Raw genomic sequence first — 17655 nt, 5'->3', positions numbered from 1 at the left:
AAGGCGGGTGCCACCATGCCCAGCTCCATCCATTTCTTTACTAGATAGAAGTATTGTCTACAACCTTTGTTTGTTTTGGTTTCTCAAGGTAGGGTCTTGCTCTAGCCCAGGCTGACCTGGAATTCACTATGTAGTCTCAGGGTGGCCTCGAACTCACAGCAATCCTCCTACCTCTGCCTCCCGAGTGCTGGGACTAAAGGCATGCACCCCATGCCTGGCTGTATTTTTTAATGTATTTTATTTATTTATGAGAGAAAGAGGGCGGGGAAGAGAATGGAAATACCAGGGCTTCTAGCCATTGCAAACAAACTCCAGATGCATGTACCACTATGTGCATCTGGCTTATGTGGATTCTGGGAAATCAAACCTGGCTCCTTAGGCTTTGCAGACAAATGCCTTAACCACTAAGTCATCTCTCCAGCCCTGTATTTTGTTTTAAAGAAATTTTTATTTATTTATTTATTTGAGGGGTGGCAGACAGAGAGAGAAAGGGCATGCCAGGGCCTCCAACCACTGCAAACGTTGGCATTTGGCTTTGCGTGAGTATTGAATAATCAAATCTGGGTTTGTTGGCTTTGCAGACAAGTGCCTTAACCTTTAAGTCACCTCTCCAGCCCTGTATATATTTTTTCTTTTTTTCTTTTTTTTTTTTTTTTGTTTGTTTTTTTTGGTTTTTTTGAGTTAGGGTCTCACTGTAGCCCAGGCTGACCTGGAATTCACTATGGAGTCTCAGGGTGGCCTTGAACTCATGGCGATCCTCCTACCCTGCCTCCCGAGTGCTGGGATTAAAGGCATGTGCCACTGCGCCTGGCTTTAGCCTTGTATATTTTTTTTAAGTAGGTTGACTTCAAGCTTATGGTGATCCTCCTGTCTTTATCCTTCCAAGTGCTGAGGGTATAGATATGAGACACTACATCTGGCTTGTTCAAACCTCATGTGGGGCTAGAGAGATGGCTTAGCAGTTAAGGCATTTGCCTGCAAAGCCAGAGGATCCAGGTTCAACTCTGCAGTACCCACAGAAGCCAGTTGCACAAGGGGGCACATGCATCTAGAGTTTGTTTATGGTAGCTAGGGGCCCTGCATGCCCATTCTCTCTATCCATCTCTCTCTCTCTGCTGCTTTCTCCCTGTCAAATAAATAAAATAAATATTAAAAAAAAAAAAACTCGTGTGTGTAGTGTGTGTGTGTGCGCGCGCGTGTGTATGGTTTTTTTTTTTATTCTTTGTGGTTGTATGTTTGTTTGAGGTAATGACTTGCCATGTAGCCCAGGCTAAAACTCTTAACTCACAAGTGCTCTGATCATAGGTTTTGTTTATTGTTTTATGGCACGGGGGATTGAACCCCAGGCCTTGTGCATGGGAGCAAGTGCACTACTGCTGCTACATACACAGCCGCGTGTGTGTGTGTGTGTGTTGAAGCCTAGGCTGGTCTTACACTTCTAGTCCTTTTGGCTTCACCTTCCAGGTGCTAGAATTACAGCTGTGAGTTCACAAGCCCAATGGTAAAGCCTTTTTTATTTTTATTTTTTGGTTTTTTGAGATAGGGTCTCACTCTAGCTCAGGAATTCACCTGGAATTCACTCTGTAGTTTCAGGGTGGTGCCTCTAACACTGTGATCCTCCTACCTCTGCTGGGATTAAAGGTGTGCACCACCATGCCCAGCCCTTTTTTTTTTTATTTGAGAGAGAATTAGGATGGGCATGCCAGGGTCTCTAGCCACTGCAGACAAACTCCAGACATGAGCTACCTTGTGCATCTGGCTTACATGGGTCCTGAGGAATCAAACCTGGGTCCTTTGGGTTTGCAGGCATTCTTTTTTTTGTTGTTTATTTATTTATTTATTTATTTATTTATTTATTTATTTTAAATATTTTTTGTCATTTTTATTTCTTTATTTGAGAGAGAGGGAGAGAAAGAGACAGATAGAGAGGGAATGGGCGCACCAGGGCTTCTAGCCACTGCAAATGAACTCCAGACGCGTGCGCCCCCTTGTGCATCTGGCTAACGTGGATCCTGGGGAATCGAGCCTCAAGCCAGGGTCCTTTAGGCTTCACAGGCAAGCACTTAACCACTAAGCCATCTCTCCAGCCCTCTTTTTTTTTTTTTAACCAGTTCTTAATTAGTGGCCTTCTAGGTTGTAATAGATAAAGACTAGACACAGTGTGTTTGTACAAATGTACAAGTGTAGGATACCTTCCTAGAAGTATTTCCTGGCCTACTGATTGTGCAGAGCAAGAAGGCAGAGTGGATCTAGGGAAGCCTGAGTAAAACATCTGCCAGTGCCTGTGAACCGAGAGGTGCAGCACGTGGGTGGATGCTAGGGAATGTGATGCAGATGTTGTTGAGGGAACCAAGAACGGGGGGCTTCAGATCTGAGACTCATGCATTTGTCCAGTCTGTCTCTATAAAGACTGAGACCAGGGAAGATTTGATCATGGGCCCTGGGCTCTGGCTGCTGCCAAGTGCCAACGTTTCTCTCACATCCTCTTGCTTTTCTCCTCCTGAATCAGGAAGCACAAGCCTATGCAGATGACAACAGTTTGCTGTTCATGGAGACATCAGCAAAGACTGCAATGAACGTGAATGAAATTTTCATGGCAATAGGTAAGTTGCCTCTCCTCCCTGCCCACTCCCCTCCTCAGGACGTAGCACTATATGCTGTTTTCTAATGGTCCTTCACTAATAGAACTTTTTACCTTTTTTTTTTTAAAGTAGTTTTTATTTATTTATTTATTTTTTTAATTTTTATTAACATTTTCCATGATTATAAAATATATCCCATGGTAATTCCCTCCCTCCCCACCCCCACACTTTCCCATTTGAAATTCCATTCTCCATCATATTACCTCCCCATTACAATCATTGTAATTACATATATACAATATCAACCTATTAAGTATCCTCCTCCCTTCCTTTCTCCACCCTTTACTTTTTACCATTTTAAAAAGGTATTTTTAGCTGGGCATGGTGGCTCATGCCTTTAATCCCAGCACTGGGAGGCAGAGGTAGGGGGCTTGTTATGAGTTCAAAGTCAGCCTGGAACTACAGAGAGAGTTCCAGGACAGCCTGGGCTAGAGTGAGACCCTACCTCACTAAATAATTTTTTTATATATTTAAAAATTATTTATTTATGTATTTATTTATTTGAGAGTGACAGGGAAAGAGGCAGATAGAGAGGGAAAATGGGCACATCAGGGCCTCCAGCCACTGCAGACAAACTCCAGATGCGTGCGCCCCCTTGTGCATCTGGCTAATGTGGGTCCTTAGGCTTCACAGGCAAGCGCTAAGCCATCTCTCCAGCCCAGTAACTTTTTTATATATTTATTTGAGAGTAAGAGTGTGTATGGGCGCACCAGGGCTTTTTGAAACAAACTCCAAACATACACACACCTTGTACATCTGGCTTAATGTGGGTATTGGGGAATAAAACATGGGCCAGTAGATGTTTTGTTTTTGTTTTTTGAGGTAGAATCTCACACTCTAGTCCAGGCTGACCTGGAATTTTCTGTGTAATCTCAGAGTGGCCTTGAACTCAGGATGATCCTTCTACTTCTGCCTTCCAAGTGCTGGGATCAGAGGCGTGTGCCACCACACCCGACCTGGGCCAATAGATTTTGCAAGCAAGTGCCTTTAACTGCTAAACCATCTCTCTATCCTCTTTCACTCCCTCCCTCTGCCCCCAGGCTGACCTAGAATTTGCTCTGTAGTCCCAGCCTGGCCTCCAGCTCACAGTGATCCTCCTGTCTCTGCCTCCCAAGTGCTGGGATTAAAGGCATGTGCCCCAATGCCTGGCTCCTTCCACCACTTTTTTTTTTTTTTTTTTTGGAGGTAGGGTCTTACTCTGGCCCAGGCTGACCTGGAATTCACTGTGTAGTCTCAGGTTGCCCTCAAACTCATGATGATCCTTCTACTTCTGTCTCCTGAGTGCTGGGATTAAAGGTGTGTGCCACCACGCCCAGCTCCTTTCACCATTTTTAACTTATAAAATTACTGTCTAAGCTGTGGTGGCATGTGGCTTTACTCCCAGCAGTCAGGAAGGTTGCCAAGATTTTGAAGCCAGCCTATGGCTACAGAGTGAGTACATGGTCAGCCTGGGCTGAAGTGCGACCCTGACTTGAGGGGGAAAAAAACAACAACAACACTGTATAGATGACTTGGAGCCCATAAATTTCTAAAATCTGGTCCACAATCTCAACCTTTTTGCTCCCTTACTTTTAACTTGGCTGCTCATGGCAGAGCACCTTCCATGGCCATCCCCTCCGCACTAGGATTTTCTTTTAGCTCATTTGGCTCAGGAGTCATCCTGTCTGAGTTCAAATCCCGCCTCTACTACATATCACTCTGGTCTTGAACAAGTTCTTTAATCTCTCTACCTAAGTTTCCTGAGATGCTCATGGTGCACTGGTGTTGCAGTCAGGTTCACACTGCTGGTAGAAACCACGCGACCAAGAACAGCTCATGGGAGAAAGGTTTATTTTGGCCTACAGGCTCCAGGGGAAGCTCGGGGAAAATAATGGCATGAGCAGAGGGTGGACAGTAGGAACAGGAGAGTGTGTCAAACACTGGCAAGGGGAAACTGGCTGTAACACCCATAAGCCCACCCCCAACAACACACTGCCTCTAGCAGGCGTTAATTCCCAAATCTCCATCAGCTGGGAACCTAGCATTCCGCACACCTAAGTTTATGGGGGACACCTGGATCAAAGTGCCACAGCTGGGTATTCAGAAGCCCTTTGGTGTGCTTGTTGCCACTGAGAGGTGATAAAGGTCAGCTGCTGCTCCAGTGCAGTTCGGAGAGAGTGTAGCATAGTCACAGTGGCCGCTCAACTTCATTTTCTCCCTTCTCTTCCAACTAGCTAAGAAGCTTCCCAAGAACGAGCCCCAGAATACAGCTGGTGCTCCAGGCCGGAACCGAGGTGTGGACCTGCAGGAGAACAACCCAGCCAGCCGGAGCCAGTGCTGCAGCAACTGAGCCCCCTGCCTGCCACTGCCCCCACTCCTCCGCCAGAATGACCCGACTGGAATTAACCAACCGCACTTAACGACTCGGGCCACCATCGGGGGCAGGGGAGGGGTCCACCATGATTTCTCCGCATAACTTTGATCCTAGGCCGGAGGGAGTTATTCCACCTGCACCTTTCTGTACAAATACTAATTCAATTTTAAGTCTTAAGTCACTTTTTTAATATATATGATCTGCTCTTCCCATTCCCCCCTTTCTACTGCTCTCCTACTTGTCCTTGGCTGGTAGTCACCACCTGCTCCTGGTCTCCCTCGGCTGTGGGGATGGGAAGTTGGAGCAGTTACCCTTTTCCTTTTGCTGGAGCACAGACTCGGCAAGACCACCTATATCCTTACCTTGGGGATGGTCTTGGTCCAGGGCAGTGGGCATGCCCTGGGCTGGGGAAGGGACAGGCAGCTCTTCCCTCACCTGACTGTCATCAGGCTGCAGCCCCCTCCCCACCTGACTCCCAGTGGGAGAGAAACCGCAGCATTACCGCAGCATCATTGTGACAGCCACACCCATTTGCCCACGACCTTACCACCCTCGGTCACCCTGACCTCTGGCTCTGAGCCCTGTTCTGACCAAATCACGATGATGAGTATTTGGGGGTGGGTGGGTAAGGGGGGAGTGGGAGGGAATGGAACCAACTTTTTCTGTATTTTGTATTGTATGTTTTCTTCAACATGTAACCAATCAGTATCTTGTCAATATAGTCAGCCGATCGATCGACCTCACGCTTGTCTTCCTCGTCTTTCTCTGACAGTTTATCAAACCATGTCATCTGTAGTTCACTTGAAGTTGAGGTTCCTGTATTTGTACCCCAGCCCCTGGGCCCTCTCAGATTACATTAGGGAATTAACACAGTCTCTCTAAAGATAGTTAGTCTGAAATGGCCTCTGCGCGTTTTGTTGCTGTTAGCCTCTGACTCTTTTTTTTTTTTGTTTTGTTTTTCGAGGTAGGGTCTCACTGGCTCAGGCTGACCTGGAATTCACTATGTAGTCTCAGGGTGGCCTCGAACCCTCGGAGATCATCCTACCTCTGCCTCCCAAGTGCTGGGATTAAAGGCATGCGCCACCATGCCCAGCTCAAGCCTCTGACTCTTCCTGATCCGCTCCCTTTCCTGTCTGGAGAGGGTCTTCTAGGGCAGTGAGCTGGTCACAAGGCCAAGGCTGCAGCTCCTTGCTTACTGTTCACCATCCTTGTCCTCTACCCCACCTCCCTATGCGGGGTCCAGCATGCTATCGGTGTTCTGGACCCTCCCCCTGGTTCTGGAGTGGGTCCTCTGCTGTTCCCTGCTGCATCTGTTGCCATTAGCTCAGCCACACTGCTTGCCCTCTTGGAACCCTGACTCCTCGGTCTCTGGGTTGGTTCAGTTTGGACTTCAGAGGGAGTTACTGCCCTGCTTTGGCTGCGGACCCACAGCTGCCCAGATGGTGTCAGACAGCATGTCGTGGCGGTGGGATCTAAGTTCTGAGGTAGTCGCATTTGCTGGCACACTTTCTACTTTATGTGGTAACTGCCTCTGACTAGGTCATTCAACTCCTCTTGGTGCTGGCCAGTCATCATCAGGCTTTGGCCGCCCACCTGCACCGCCAGTTCTTCTGGGGAGAATCCATGAGCATCCATCTTTATTTGGAAATTTTCTTCAGCGTGGTCATTGCCCTGCACAGCTGCCGGATCATCCCTGAGCAGTCGGACTGACAGCGTAGCCACCTGATTTCTTTCAGCAAGGGCCACTCTGGGACGCCTACAGGCCAGCAGGCTCTCGTTGGAGAAACTGCTACCAACCCGCTGCGTCGCAACTGCTGCCCGCGGGCGGGCGCGCAAATGCGCAGGAGGTGGGCCCTCAAGTTCCGCCCAGTGCTGGCCCCACCTAGCCAAGCCGAACTCTGCACCGCCCACTCCGTTCCCTTCCGAGCTGCCTACTTAGGTAGATTTTTGGTCTCCATGACCATTACATATCCCAGTGTCAGGTTGTCAAGCGACCCCAGAAGTCGTCCGTGGCTGATTTCATTCCGCACCCTGCTCCTTATGTCTCGGATGGGATTGAACCTCAGGGCTGGAAGAGGTCAGATCTGGGATGAGGACTGTTCTATGGACAGAGCCAGAAGAGATCTTCCATGATTACAGAACTCTCTCCCATCGTGGGGTCTCACACATGGGGAAAGAAGTGGACATCTCTGGATCTTTAGGTCTACTCCTGGACAATGCACCAATGAAGACGCCACTGAGGGTTAGACGTCATTCCCCATCTCAGTAGCTTTCCTGATTGTCCTGGGCACAGTTATGCTTCTGCTCTTTTGAAAATAAATTCTGCTGAAGGGTAACTTACACAGGGGAAAAGTACACAAGGTTACATCTTAATGTCAGAGGAAAACCAACACATCTGTGTCTCCACCACACAGCACAAAGTATAGAACCGTTGGAATTTTTTTTTTAAGGTAGGGTCTCACTAGCTCAGGCTGACCTGGAATTCACTATGGAGTCTCAGGGTGGCCTCGAGCTCACAGCGATCCTCCTACCTCTGCCTCCAGAGTGCTGGGATTAAAGGCGTGCGCCACCACGCCCCGCAAGTTGGGACTTTTTGTTGTTGTTTTGGTGGTGATGGGGTTCAAAGTAGGGCCTCACTTTAGCCCAGGCTGATCTGGATCACTGTAGTTCAGGGTAGCCTTGAACTCACAGTAATCCTCCTACCTCTGCCTCCCAAATTCTGGGATTAAAGACGTGTGCCACCACGCCTGTGGGTTTTTACTTTTCTTAAGACAGTCTCGTGTGTCCCAGGCTAGCTTCAAGCTCACTGTAGTCCAACATGATCTTAAACTTCTGATCCTCCTGCTTCCACCTGCTAAGTGCTGGGATTACCGACGTGTCACCATGCCCACTTTACATTCTACATTTAATCGATACTGTGGCTGCAGTTTTGTGTCAGGAGCCATGTGGGGCATGGGGGAAGCCAATCCCTATCCAGGCCTGTACTTCCACCCCGTAGATTGGAAGGGCCGAGTCTACAAGTGCCCCAATAGGTGCCTATTTTCTGCGATGCTCCCGCCCCAAGAGGACAGCCATATCGACCATCCCAAACGGCTTCACAGAAGCTTAGAAGTGAGGAGCGCAGCTGTAGCTGTAGCTTGCTCTACGGATCGTGATTTAGCTGTCTGAGATCGGGAGAGAAAACTCTAGAAGGCTAGGGCGTGGGGGGCCGGTGGCGAGGAAAGACTACAACTCCCACAATGCTCCGGCGCAGCGACGCCTGCGCACCGTGGTCTGCTCGCCCATGCGGCCCTAGGGCTGGGAGTGCGGCGCCGCTCCGCTCCGCTGTGGGGAAGGCCATGGCGGAACCTTCCCAGGCCCCGACCCCGGCCCCAGCTGCTCAGCCCCGGCCCCTTCAGTCCCCAGCCCCTGCCCCAACCCCGACTCCGGCACCCAGCCCGGCTTCAGCCCCTACTCCGGCTCCCGCTCCGGCACCAGCCCCCGCCACAGCTGCAGCCCCAGCCGGGAGCACAGGGACTGGGGGGCCCGGGGTAGGAAGTGGGGGGACCGGCAGTGGGGGGGATCCGGCTCGACCCGGCCTGAGCCAGCAGCAGCGCGCCAGCCAGAGGAAGGCGCAAGTCCGGGGGCTGCCGCGTGCCAAGAAGCTGGAGAAGCTAGGGGTCTTCTCGGCTTGCAAGGTGGGGGCGGGGCCTAGGGCGAGAGGGGCGGGGCCTGGGGGAGCATCCGAGGGCTCGGGTGGGAATTGGGGGGCCGGGGGCGAAGCTGTCTAAGCTGCGAAGTCGCTCCCGAGCGTGGGGATACGGCGTAGTTGATTGATTCTTCCGCCTCCAGGCTAATGAAACCTGCAAGTGTAATGGTTGGAAAAACCCCAAACCTCCCACCGCGCCTCGAATGGACCTGCAGCAGCCAGCTGCTAACCTGAGCGAGCTGTGCCGCAGCTGTGAGCACCCACTGGGTAAGGCCGGCAGGGCCTTTGCAGCTGGGACGGAGAGCAGGCCCTGTTTGCAAAGGGTGACTTCAGTGGTCTCAGAAAAAGTTAGACCTCCCTGGGAGGGACTGGGTTGGGAGGGTGGTGTGTACCCCACCCCGCGGAGGAAAAAAGGAAAGTCTGCCAGCCCAGAAGAGTCATAAGCCACCAAACGACAGACATGGGAACATTGGGTCTTACCGTGGGTCACAGGGATCGGAGGGAACAAAGGTGTGTGCTCGCTGATTGGGAAGAGATGCAACAAGCCCTTGTTTATCTCTTCTGTCCCTTCTTCCCAACTTTAAATCCCCAATCCCCTCGCAGCTGACCACGTGTCCCACCTGGAGAATGTGTCAGAGGATGAGATCAACCGACTGTTGGGAATGGTGGTGGATGTGGAGAATCTGTTCATGTCTGTTCACAAGGAGGAGGACACAGACACCAAACAAGTCTATTTCTACCTCTTCAAGGTGAGCTTGGACGGAATGAGGGAGCGTGAGTGAAGGAGTGACGCATTTGTGTGAGTGTTGAGGAGCTGAGCTCGGAATTCTGCTGCCCCCTTACTTCTTGTCTCTCTCTCCTCCAGCTTCTGAGGAAATGCATCCTGCAGATGACCCGGCCAGTGGTAGAAGGGTCCCTGGGCAGCCCCCCATTTGAGAAGCCTAACATTGAGCAGGTGGGACAGGGCAGGTGGTAAGAGAACTAGGGGCAGCTTAGAGGGATGGACAGCCTGCATTCTCCGTCCTCTTCAAGCTGAGGACAGAATAGAGGTTCCAGTGGAGGCGCACTCTGCTGACCTCAGGGTGGGTGTGGGGAAGAGCCTCGGGCTCTTTACTGAGGGCAGCCTTGTCTTTGCCCTCCAGGAGCTTCTCTGCTGGCTGTTCATGCCTCCAATCTGTTCTTGTTCCTTCCCCCACTTCTCAGGGTGTACTGAATTTTGTGCAGTACAAATTTAGTCACCTGGCTCCCCGGGAGCGGCAGACAATGTTTGAGCTCTCCAAGATGTTCCTGCTCTGCCTTAACTACTGGAAGCTGGAGACACCTGCCCAGTTTCGGCAGAGGTCCCAGTCCGAGGACGTGGCCACCTACAAGGTCAATTACACCAGGTAGGCCCAGCTAGGGACTCACAGGGGGGTGACGTGTGGACCCGGCCTGGGTTCAGTGGTCTCCATCCTCACCCGTCATTCCTTCACTTCTAGATGGCTCTGTTACTGCCACGTGCCCCAGAGCTGCGACAGCCTCCCCCGCTACGAGACCACCCACGTCTTTGGGCGAAGCCTTCTGAGGTCCATCTTCACTGTCACTCGCCGGCAGCTCCTGGAAAAGTTCCGAGTGGAGAAGGACAAGCTGGTGCCTGAGAAGAGGACCCTCATCCTCACTCACTTCCCCAAGTAAGGCTCGGCGTGGCCCGCCGGGGTTTCTGCCTGAAGTTCACATCCTCGCTGTTGTCCCCCTTTTTTCCAGGAAGGCTTCCTGGATTGGTCCCTCCTCTCCCTCCATGGGCCTTCTGGGATCTGGGTGTCTACCTGGCAGATTTGCCCAAGGCCCAGAAGCTACTTGCTAGTATGTGCTAGTCTGGGGATGGCAGGTACATGGCCTGAGCTAACGCCCCCCCTCCCTACATCCCCCGTAGACATTACTAATTGTTTCCTATGGGGGCCTAGCTGCAGCCTCAGAATCCTGCCTGCCGTAGTGCGCCAAGAAAGCAGAGCTTACATTGGAGGTGAAGCCAGTTCCTGGCTCTTGTTTAGTCCTTTCGATGCACACTTACCTCTGTTCTGCCAAACCTTGTCCCCGTTCAAGCCTAGCTTTCAGCTCCCTGTTCAAAAACCTTTGCTGGGAGCAAGCATGTGGGAACAAGAGGTGGCAAGATGATGGGGTGACTTTTAGCTTGTTTTGATATAGAGAGGCATTAGGGGACTTAGGCAACTGGGTGCCCCAGCTGTCCACAAAGCACAGGTGGCATTGGCACAGACCCAGTGCCCTGTGCTGCATATCATGACAAAACTGGGCCTCTGACCTCTATCCCGAGTATGTTCTATGTTCTTGCTTTCACTGAAAGGTTCTCAGAAGGTGGGGGCTAACATCCCCCGTCAGACTAGGGCTTCCCGGACGGCAGTGGCTGTTTCCTCTCGCAGGCTCGCATCCATCCCCCACCCTCAGAGCGGAGCAGGGTCTGTCCGGCTGGCTTTTAGTGCCTCTGGGACCTGGCCCAAGCTGCGTCTACTTGAAGGGCAGAGTCATGGGACAATCATACCCTCTCCCACAGGTTCCTGTCCATGCTTGAAGAGGAGATCTATGGGGCAAACTCTCCCATCTGGGAGTCAGGCTTCACCATGCCACCCTCAGAGGGAGCACAGCTGGTGCCCCGGCCAGGTATGTGGCTCAGTAACTCTTCAGGATCTGCTTGGCCGTCGTGGCTGGGCTCAACTCCCTGGCACACACGGGTGGGGCGTGGCGGCAGTGGGAAGATGTGGGGGAGGTGGGGGGGTCTAGCTCCTGGATCCACTGGAGGAACCTGCCAACACTCTCCATGCCCTTTCTCTGATTTCCTTCTTCCCCAGCTACGGTCAGCGCAGCAGTCGTCCCTAGCACCCCCATCTTCAGCCCCACCATGGGTGGGGGCAGCAACAACTCCCTAAGCCTGGATTCCACGGGTGCTGAGCCCATGCCAGGTGGGTGCTTGACCTCTGACCTCCACCCACCCTTCTCGTAAATGTTTCCTGCTGTCCCTGGGTGACCTTGTCAACCTCTCCAGCAGGTGAGAAGAGGAAGCTTCCGGAGAACCTGACTCTGGAGGATGCCAAGCGCCTCCGCGTCATGGGTGATATCCCCATGGAGCTGGTCAATGAGGTCATGCTGACCATCACTGACCCTGCCGCCATGCTGGGGCCAGAGGTGGGAAACCCACCCCAGTGACCTGTGGGGGGAAGGGGCCCTCAGCCACTTGCGTCCTTTACTCCTCACTCTTCTGTTTAGACAAGCCTGCTGTCGGCGAACGCAGCCCGGGACGAGACAGCCCGCCTGGAGGAGCGCAGGGGCATCATTGAATTCCACGTCATTGGCAACTCGCTGACGCCCAAGGCCAACCGGCGTGTGCTGCTCTGGCTTGTGGGACTGCAGAATGTCTTCTCCCACCAGCTGCCACGCATGCCCAAGGAGTACATCGCCCGCCTCGTCTTTGACCCGTGCGTCCCCAGCAGGGTGCTCTAGAGGGTCCTTGGTTTCCCCATTGGGGACTAGCACACCGTCCCGTTTTGGAGGAGGCCCAGCGTTTCAGAATTCCCATTCCTCCGTTCTCATCCCTAATGACTGTTCAGTCCTCCAGCGCTGCAGGGAGCTGGGGAGCTTTGAGGGACTGGCAGGATGTGTGACATGCCCCTCTCTCTTAGGAAGCACAAGACTCTGGCCTTGATCAAGGACGGGCGGGTCATCGGTGGGATCTGTTTCCGCATGTTTCCCACCCAGGGCTTCACCGAGATCGTTTTCTGTGCTGTCACTTCAAATGAGCAGGTCAAGGTGAGTGAGATAATCCTGAGCCCATCCCACCACCCTCTTCTGAATTTGGGGTAGGCCCCAGAAGCAGGCCGCAGGTCCTGCCAGCCCCAGCTCTTCTGTGGTTAGACAGTTCCTCACAGCCCCACAAGGGGGCAGCTGTGCTTTGGGAGCGGCACATTCAGGTTCAAGAATATGTATTGAAAAACAGGAGCCCAAAATCAGTAACTTCAATTTTTGTTGTTGTTGTTGTTGTTTTGTTTTTCGAGATAGGGTCTCACTCTAGCCCATGCTGACCTGGAATTCACTATGTAGTCTCAGGGTGGCCTTGACCTAAGGTGATCCTCCTACCTCTGCCTCCCTAATGCTGGGATTAAAGGCGTGCACCACCATGCCCGGCTCCTTTCTCTTTTTTTAATTTGAAAGAAAGAGAAGAGAGGGAGGATGGGTACACCAGGGCCTCCTGCCACTGCAAACAAACAACAGATACATGCACCGCTTTGTCCATCTTGCTTTGCGTGGGTACTGGGCAATCAAACCTAGGCCATCAGGCTTAGCAAGCAAGAACCTTTAACCACTGAGCCATCTCTCCAGCCCCTTGTGCATGCTAGGCTAGTGCTCTACCACTTTTTTGTTTTGTTTTGTTTTTTCAAGTAGGGTCTCACTCTAGCCCAGGCTGACCTGGCACTCATTCTGTAGCCCCAGGTTGCCCTCGAACTCACAGTAGTCCTCCTACCCCTGCCTACCAAGTGCTGGGATTAAAGATGTGCACCATCATACTCTGCCTCTACCACTTAAATACACCCCCAACAATCAAGTGGACCTGTTTCTTCATCACAGAAGGTTTACATACCTTGGGGAGTTAATAATCATTACAGGGCTGGAGAGATGGCTTAGTGGTTAAGGCATTTGCCTGTGAAGCCTAAGGACCAAGGTTTGATTCCCCAGAACCCACGTAAGCCAGATGCACATGGTGGCACATGCATCTGGAGTTTGTTTGCAATGGCTAGGGACCGTGGCGTGTTAATATCTCTCTCTCTCTCTCTCCCCACCCCTCTCTCTCTCTTTCCCTCTCTCCCTCTCTCTCCAATAAATAAAGCTGGGTGTGGTGGGGCATGCCTTTAATCCCAGTACTTGGGAGGCAGAAGTAGGAAGATTGTTGTGAGCTCAAGGCCACCCTGAGACTACATAGTAATTCCAAATCAGCCTGGGCTAATGCAAGACCCTACCTCAAAAAAAAACCAAAAAGAAAGAAAGAATTACAGTTGCCCTGTACTAATAGCCTTGGTTTTTATCTCTTGTCACAACAGACCCACTTTTGAGTCTGGTCTCTTCTTCTATTTTACATAACCCAGAGCTGAGTGGCCCTGATGTGCAGGAGGTGGAGTCTCTTTTTGGTTCAGACACAGTCGGGAGCAGACCCTTCTTGATCCACCTTTCTTCTGCCCTCAGTTCTAAGGCCCATGTGCTGAGAATTGATAGGTTGTGTTGGGTTTAGATCCTGGCCCTACTGTGTCTGGTCAGCAGACCTCAGGTACATTTCCTTGTGTGGCTGAGTCAGTTTTCTTTTCTGTAAAATGGGGATAACAGCTGATTTAGGGGCCAGAGAGGTGGCTCCATGGTTAAAGTGCTCGTCACATACACGTGAGGACCTGAGTTCAGACCTCCAAAGTCCACATAAAAGCATCTGTAATCCCAACGGGCCTGTGGTGAGAAGTGGAGTCAGAATTTCCCAGAAGCTCATGGGCCAGCTAGTCTGATGAGCGCGGCGGTGAACACTGATGACAGTAAGAGGTCCTGCCTCCAGCAGTGGACGGCGAGGCCCAGCATTTGAGGTCCTCCTCTGCCCTCCACACACGTGCTGTGACACACACTCTCGTGGGCTAAGTTGCAAGCGAGTCTCACGAGTAGCAAGCAGTGTGCCTTGTGCAGAGCGAGCTGGAGGTCCAGCAGTCCTCACTTTTCTCCCGTAAACTCCGGGCTGATCCAGTTTCCTGCCTCCACCTTGCTAACCTGTCCAACTCCCTGGCAGGGCTACGGCACCCACCTAATGAACCACCTAAAGGAGTACCACATCAAACACAGCATCCTCTACTTCCTCACCTACGCAGACGAGTATGCCATCGGCTACTTCAAAAAGCAGGTAGGAAGCCGGGCGTGGTGGCACACACCTTTAATCCCAGCATTTGGGAGGCAGAGGTAGATGGATCACCATGAGTTTGATGCCACCCTGAGACTACATAGTGAATTCCAGGTCTGCCTGGGCTAGAGTGAGACCCTACCTCGAAAAATAAAAAGCAGGTAGGGGCTGGAGAGATGGCTGAGTGGTTAAGCGCTTGCCTGTGAAGCCTAAGGACCCCAGTTCGAGGCTCAATTCCACAGGACCCACGTTAGCCAGATGCACAAGGGGGCGCACATGTCTGGAGTTCATTTGCAGTGGCTAGATGCCCTGGTGCACCCATTCTCTCTCTCTCTCCTTCCCTCCCTCCCTCCCTCTTTCTCTGTCTGTGGCTCTTAAATAATAAATAAAAATAAAAAATACCAAAAGCAGGTAGGCCTCAGCCTGCCCTGCTGCCTGGGTGGAGTCCCTCCATGTCCCCTGTTGCAGCCACCGCCGTTCTTCCTGTCTTCTCCCCTCCTGCTACAGTGATGAACAGGGGTCAGCCAGGCTGCTTAGGGGAATTGGGAGGCTCTTGCGGGAATGAGGGAGAGGCAGGCAACTTAGAACCTTTCTAGGGACAGGTGGAGTTCTCACAGTGCCACAGGGAGATCCACGAGTGAGTAGGGGATGTATCGAATACTGCCACCCAAGTGCTTCTGGGGGAGGGGCTGTGAATGTTGAGAGGGTCCTCTTGAGGGGGTGGTTACTAGAGGGTCTTAATTGTCCAACATCCCCCCCCTCCCCACATACACACCCGCCTAGGGCTTCTCTAAGGACATCAAGGTGCCCAAGAGCCGCTACCTGGGCTACATCAAGGATTATGAGGGAGCAACGCTGATGGAATGTGAGCTCAATCCCCGGATCCCCTACACGGAGCTGTCCCACATCATCAAGAAGCAGAAGGAGGTTGTATGCATGTGCCCCCAGAGGGGTTTGTGAGTGTGCATGGAGGGCACAGGTGTGTGCTCAGTACAGGGCATGTGCCTGTTCGTGTTTATGCGTGTGAGGTGGGGACAGACCTGGTCTTTGTTTTTGCCCAACCTCTTAAGGGAAGTCAGGAGGTGTGTTAGTCAGGGCTGTCCCGAAGAACAGAACTGATAGAATGAGTTGATTTTAAAAAGCAAATTTAGAGGATTAGCTTATGGCAGTCCAACAATAGCAGTCTGCAGCCTTGAAAGTCAAGGTAGCTGCTCAGTGCACATGGCTGGATGCCTCAGCAGTTCCAGTCCAGCTCTGAAGGTCTGAAGGCTCCTGGAGGGCCGCTGGTTCCAGCGCCAATGAAGGGTAGCCACACAAGACAGATGCGCGCGCAAGTGAACACGCTCATCAGCAGGCAGCGCAGGCAGCCAGGCAGGGGGCAGAAGGGACCGTTTCCTCTTAGTCTCCTTACACATCGCCCACCACCAGCAGGGCTCTGGAGGAAGGAGTCACTGTGGAGGAAGGATGTCCTCCTTCAGTCATTCCTGTCCAAGAAGAAAATGTCTGTGGATTTCTAACCAGATCAGGTTGACAACAGAATTAAACCATCATGGTGGTGCGGGGGAGGCACTGAGTTTTGCCCTGGACCTTGTTTCACAGATCATCAAGAAGTTGATTGAGCGCAAACAGGCACAAATCCGCAAGGTCTACCCTGGGCTCAGCTGCTTCAAGGAGGGCGTGAGGCAGATCCCTGTGGAAAGCGTCCCCGGCATCCGTGAGCAGGGCCCTTGGCTGAGGGGACAGGAGGGCCTACCACTTGGAACCTGGGCAGGCATTCTTAGGGACATTCTCTCACACCCTTTGCAGGAGAGACAGGCTGGAAGCCATTGGGAAAGGAAAAAGGGTAAGTGTTTTGTCAAGGAAGCGGGCATGTGGGCACACAAGGACCCAGACCTCAGATTTGGCATCTCTCATCCCAGCAAGGAGCTGAAGGACCCAGACCAGCTATACACAACCCTCAAAAACCTACTGGCCCAGATCAAGGTGGGAAGCCAAATTGTGTTCTATGGGCGAGAGGGGCCATCCACACCAGTGAAGGTGTCTTTGTGATCCACTGGGGTGGGTGGCAGTGTCGTGGTGGGCAGTGTCTCTGAGGGCACGTCCCCAGCTCAGCTCTCCTCTCTAGTCACACCCCAGTGCCTGGCCCTTCATGGAACCTGTGAAGAAATCAGAGGCCCCTGATTACTACGAGGTGATCCGGTTCCCCATTGGTGAGGACCCTTAATTTCCGCCTTCCCCACATCTGTCTTTTGCCCCTGGTGGGCCAGGTGGCCTCCCAGGACCCAGTGTGGTGGGCAGCCTGAGCCACGCTCCTCGGATCCTCAGAGGCCTGCGCTTTCTCCCCGGCTGCCCAGATCTGAAGACCATGACCGAGCGGCTTCGCAGCCGCTACTACGTGACCCGGAAGCTCTTTGTGGCCGACCTGCAGCGGGTCATCGCCAACTGCCGCGAGTACAACCCTCCCGACAGCGAGTACTGCCGCTGCGCCAGCGCGCTGGAGAAGTTCTTCTACTTCAAGCTCAAGGAGGGGGGGCTCATTGACAAGTAGCCCCCCGCCGGGGACCCCGGTTCCCCCGACTCAGCTGAAGACACTCCAACCCAGGGGCCCCCCCCGCCCCGGATCCTGCAGACCGACCTGAGCCTCGGACACTCCCCAGCCCGCAGCTGTCCCCGCCGCCTTCATCTTGCCCAACTCTGCGGAGATGACGGGCGTGGGGCGGGCCCTGTAGACTGCAGTGGCTGCAGGGCAACTGTTGAACCCTTGTGGTCCCCGGCAGTCCTGGGCCTGGCCGTGGCCCGGGTGCCCGTTTCCCAGGACAAGAACTACTGATTGTAGCTTCAGTGAGCGTCTCAGGGGTTGGAAGTTCAGCCCGGACTGGGAAGGGCCTTGGCGCTCCCTGCACTGTTTTTGTCTGCCTGTCCGCCAGGGGCTGGGGGGGCATGAGAACCATTCATTCCTTGGCATTAATCCCTTGGAAGGAAGAATAAAGCTTTTTGGTGTTTTTTTTTCCCCCTGTGTGATTGTTTCTTGGGTGTAGTTCCAGACTTAGCAGCCCAC

At 52.6% G+C, this 17655-nt stretch overlaps 3 protein-coding genes across 4 annotated transcripts in view; 2 read left to right on the top strand and 1 right to left on the bottom strand.

Moving 5' to 3' along the window:
- The window catches only part of Rab5c (RAB5C, member RAS oncogene family), a 28795-nt gene extending 23057 nt beyond the window's left edge, over positions 1-5738 (top strand). The window contains exons 5-6 of the mRNA XM_004655373.3: positions 2510-2603; positions 4856-5738. Coding sequence (XP_004655430.1) covers positions 2510-2603; positions 4856-4971 — 210 coding nt within the window. The 3' untranslated portion in view covers positions 4972-5738. The remainder of the gene's footprint in view (positions 1-2509; positions 2604-4855) is intronic.
- Positions 5739-6210: 472 nt separating this feature from the next.
- Positions 6211-8335, bottom strand: Hspb9 (heat shock protein family B (small) member 9). The gene is given in 2 exon segments (XM_012948075.2): positions 6211-6809; positions 8263-8335. Coding segments are annotated over 2 exon segments (672 nt in total).
- Kat2a (lysine acetyltransferase 2A) lies at positions 8317-17602 on the top strand. 2 transcript variants are annotated; one of them, XM_004655375.2, is made up of 18 exons: positions 8317-8672; positions 8827-8950; positions 9287-9432; positions 9549-9638; positions 9887-10068; positions 10162-10353; positions 11232-11338; positions 11527-11637; positions 11724-11860; positions 11942-12150; positions 12355-12481; positions 14490-14600; positions 15381-15524; positions 16197-16311; positions 16404-16440; positions 16517-16580; positions 16723-16807; positions 16952-17602. In XM_004655375.2, exons 1-18 carry the CDS (start codon positions 8334-8336, stop codon positions 17143-17145), a joined length of 2514 nt encoding a protein of 837 aa, XP_004655432.1. In that variant the 5' UTR covers positions 8317-8333; the 3' UTR covers positions 17146-17602. The 2 variants fall into 2 exon arrangements, with proteins under 2 accessions (XP_004655432.1, XP_004655431.1); XM_004655374.2 differs by having other exon boundaries at positions 11721-11860.
- The last annotated feature ends 53 nt before the right edge of the window (positions 17603-17655 follow it).

Source organism: Jaculus jaculus, chromosome 9, assembly GCF_020740685.1.
Source record: "Jaculus jaculus isolate mJacJac1 chromosome 9, mJacJac1.mat.Y.cur, whole genome shotgun sequence".
NCBI classification, from domain to species: Eukaryota; Metazoa; Chordata; class Mammalia; order Rodentia; family Dipodidae; genus Jaculus; species Jaculus jaculus.
The sequence above is the reverse complement of the archived record's forward strand: the minus strand, read 5'-3'. Positions and strand labels throughout refer to the sequence as shown.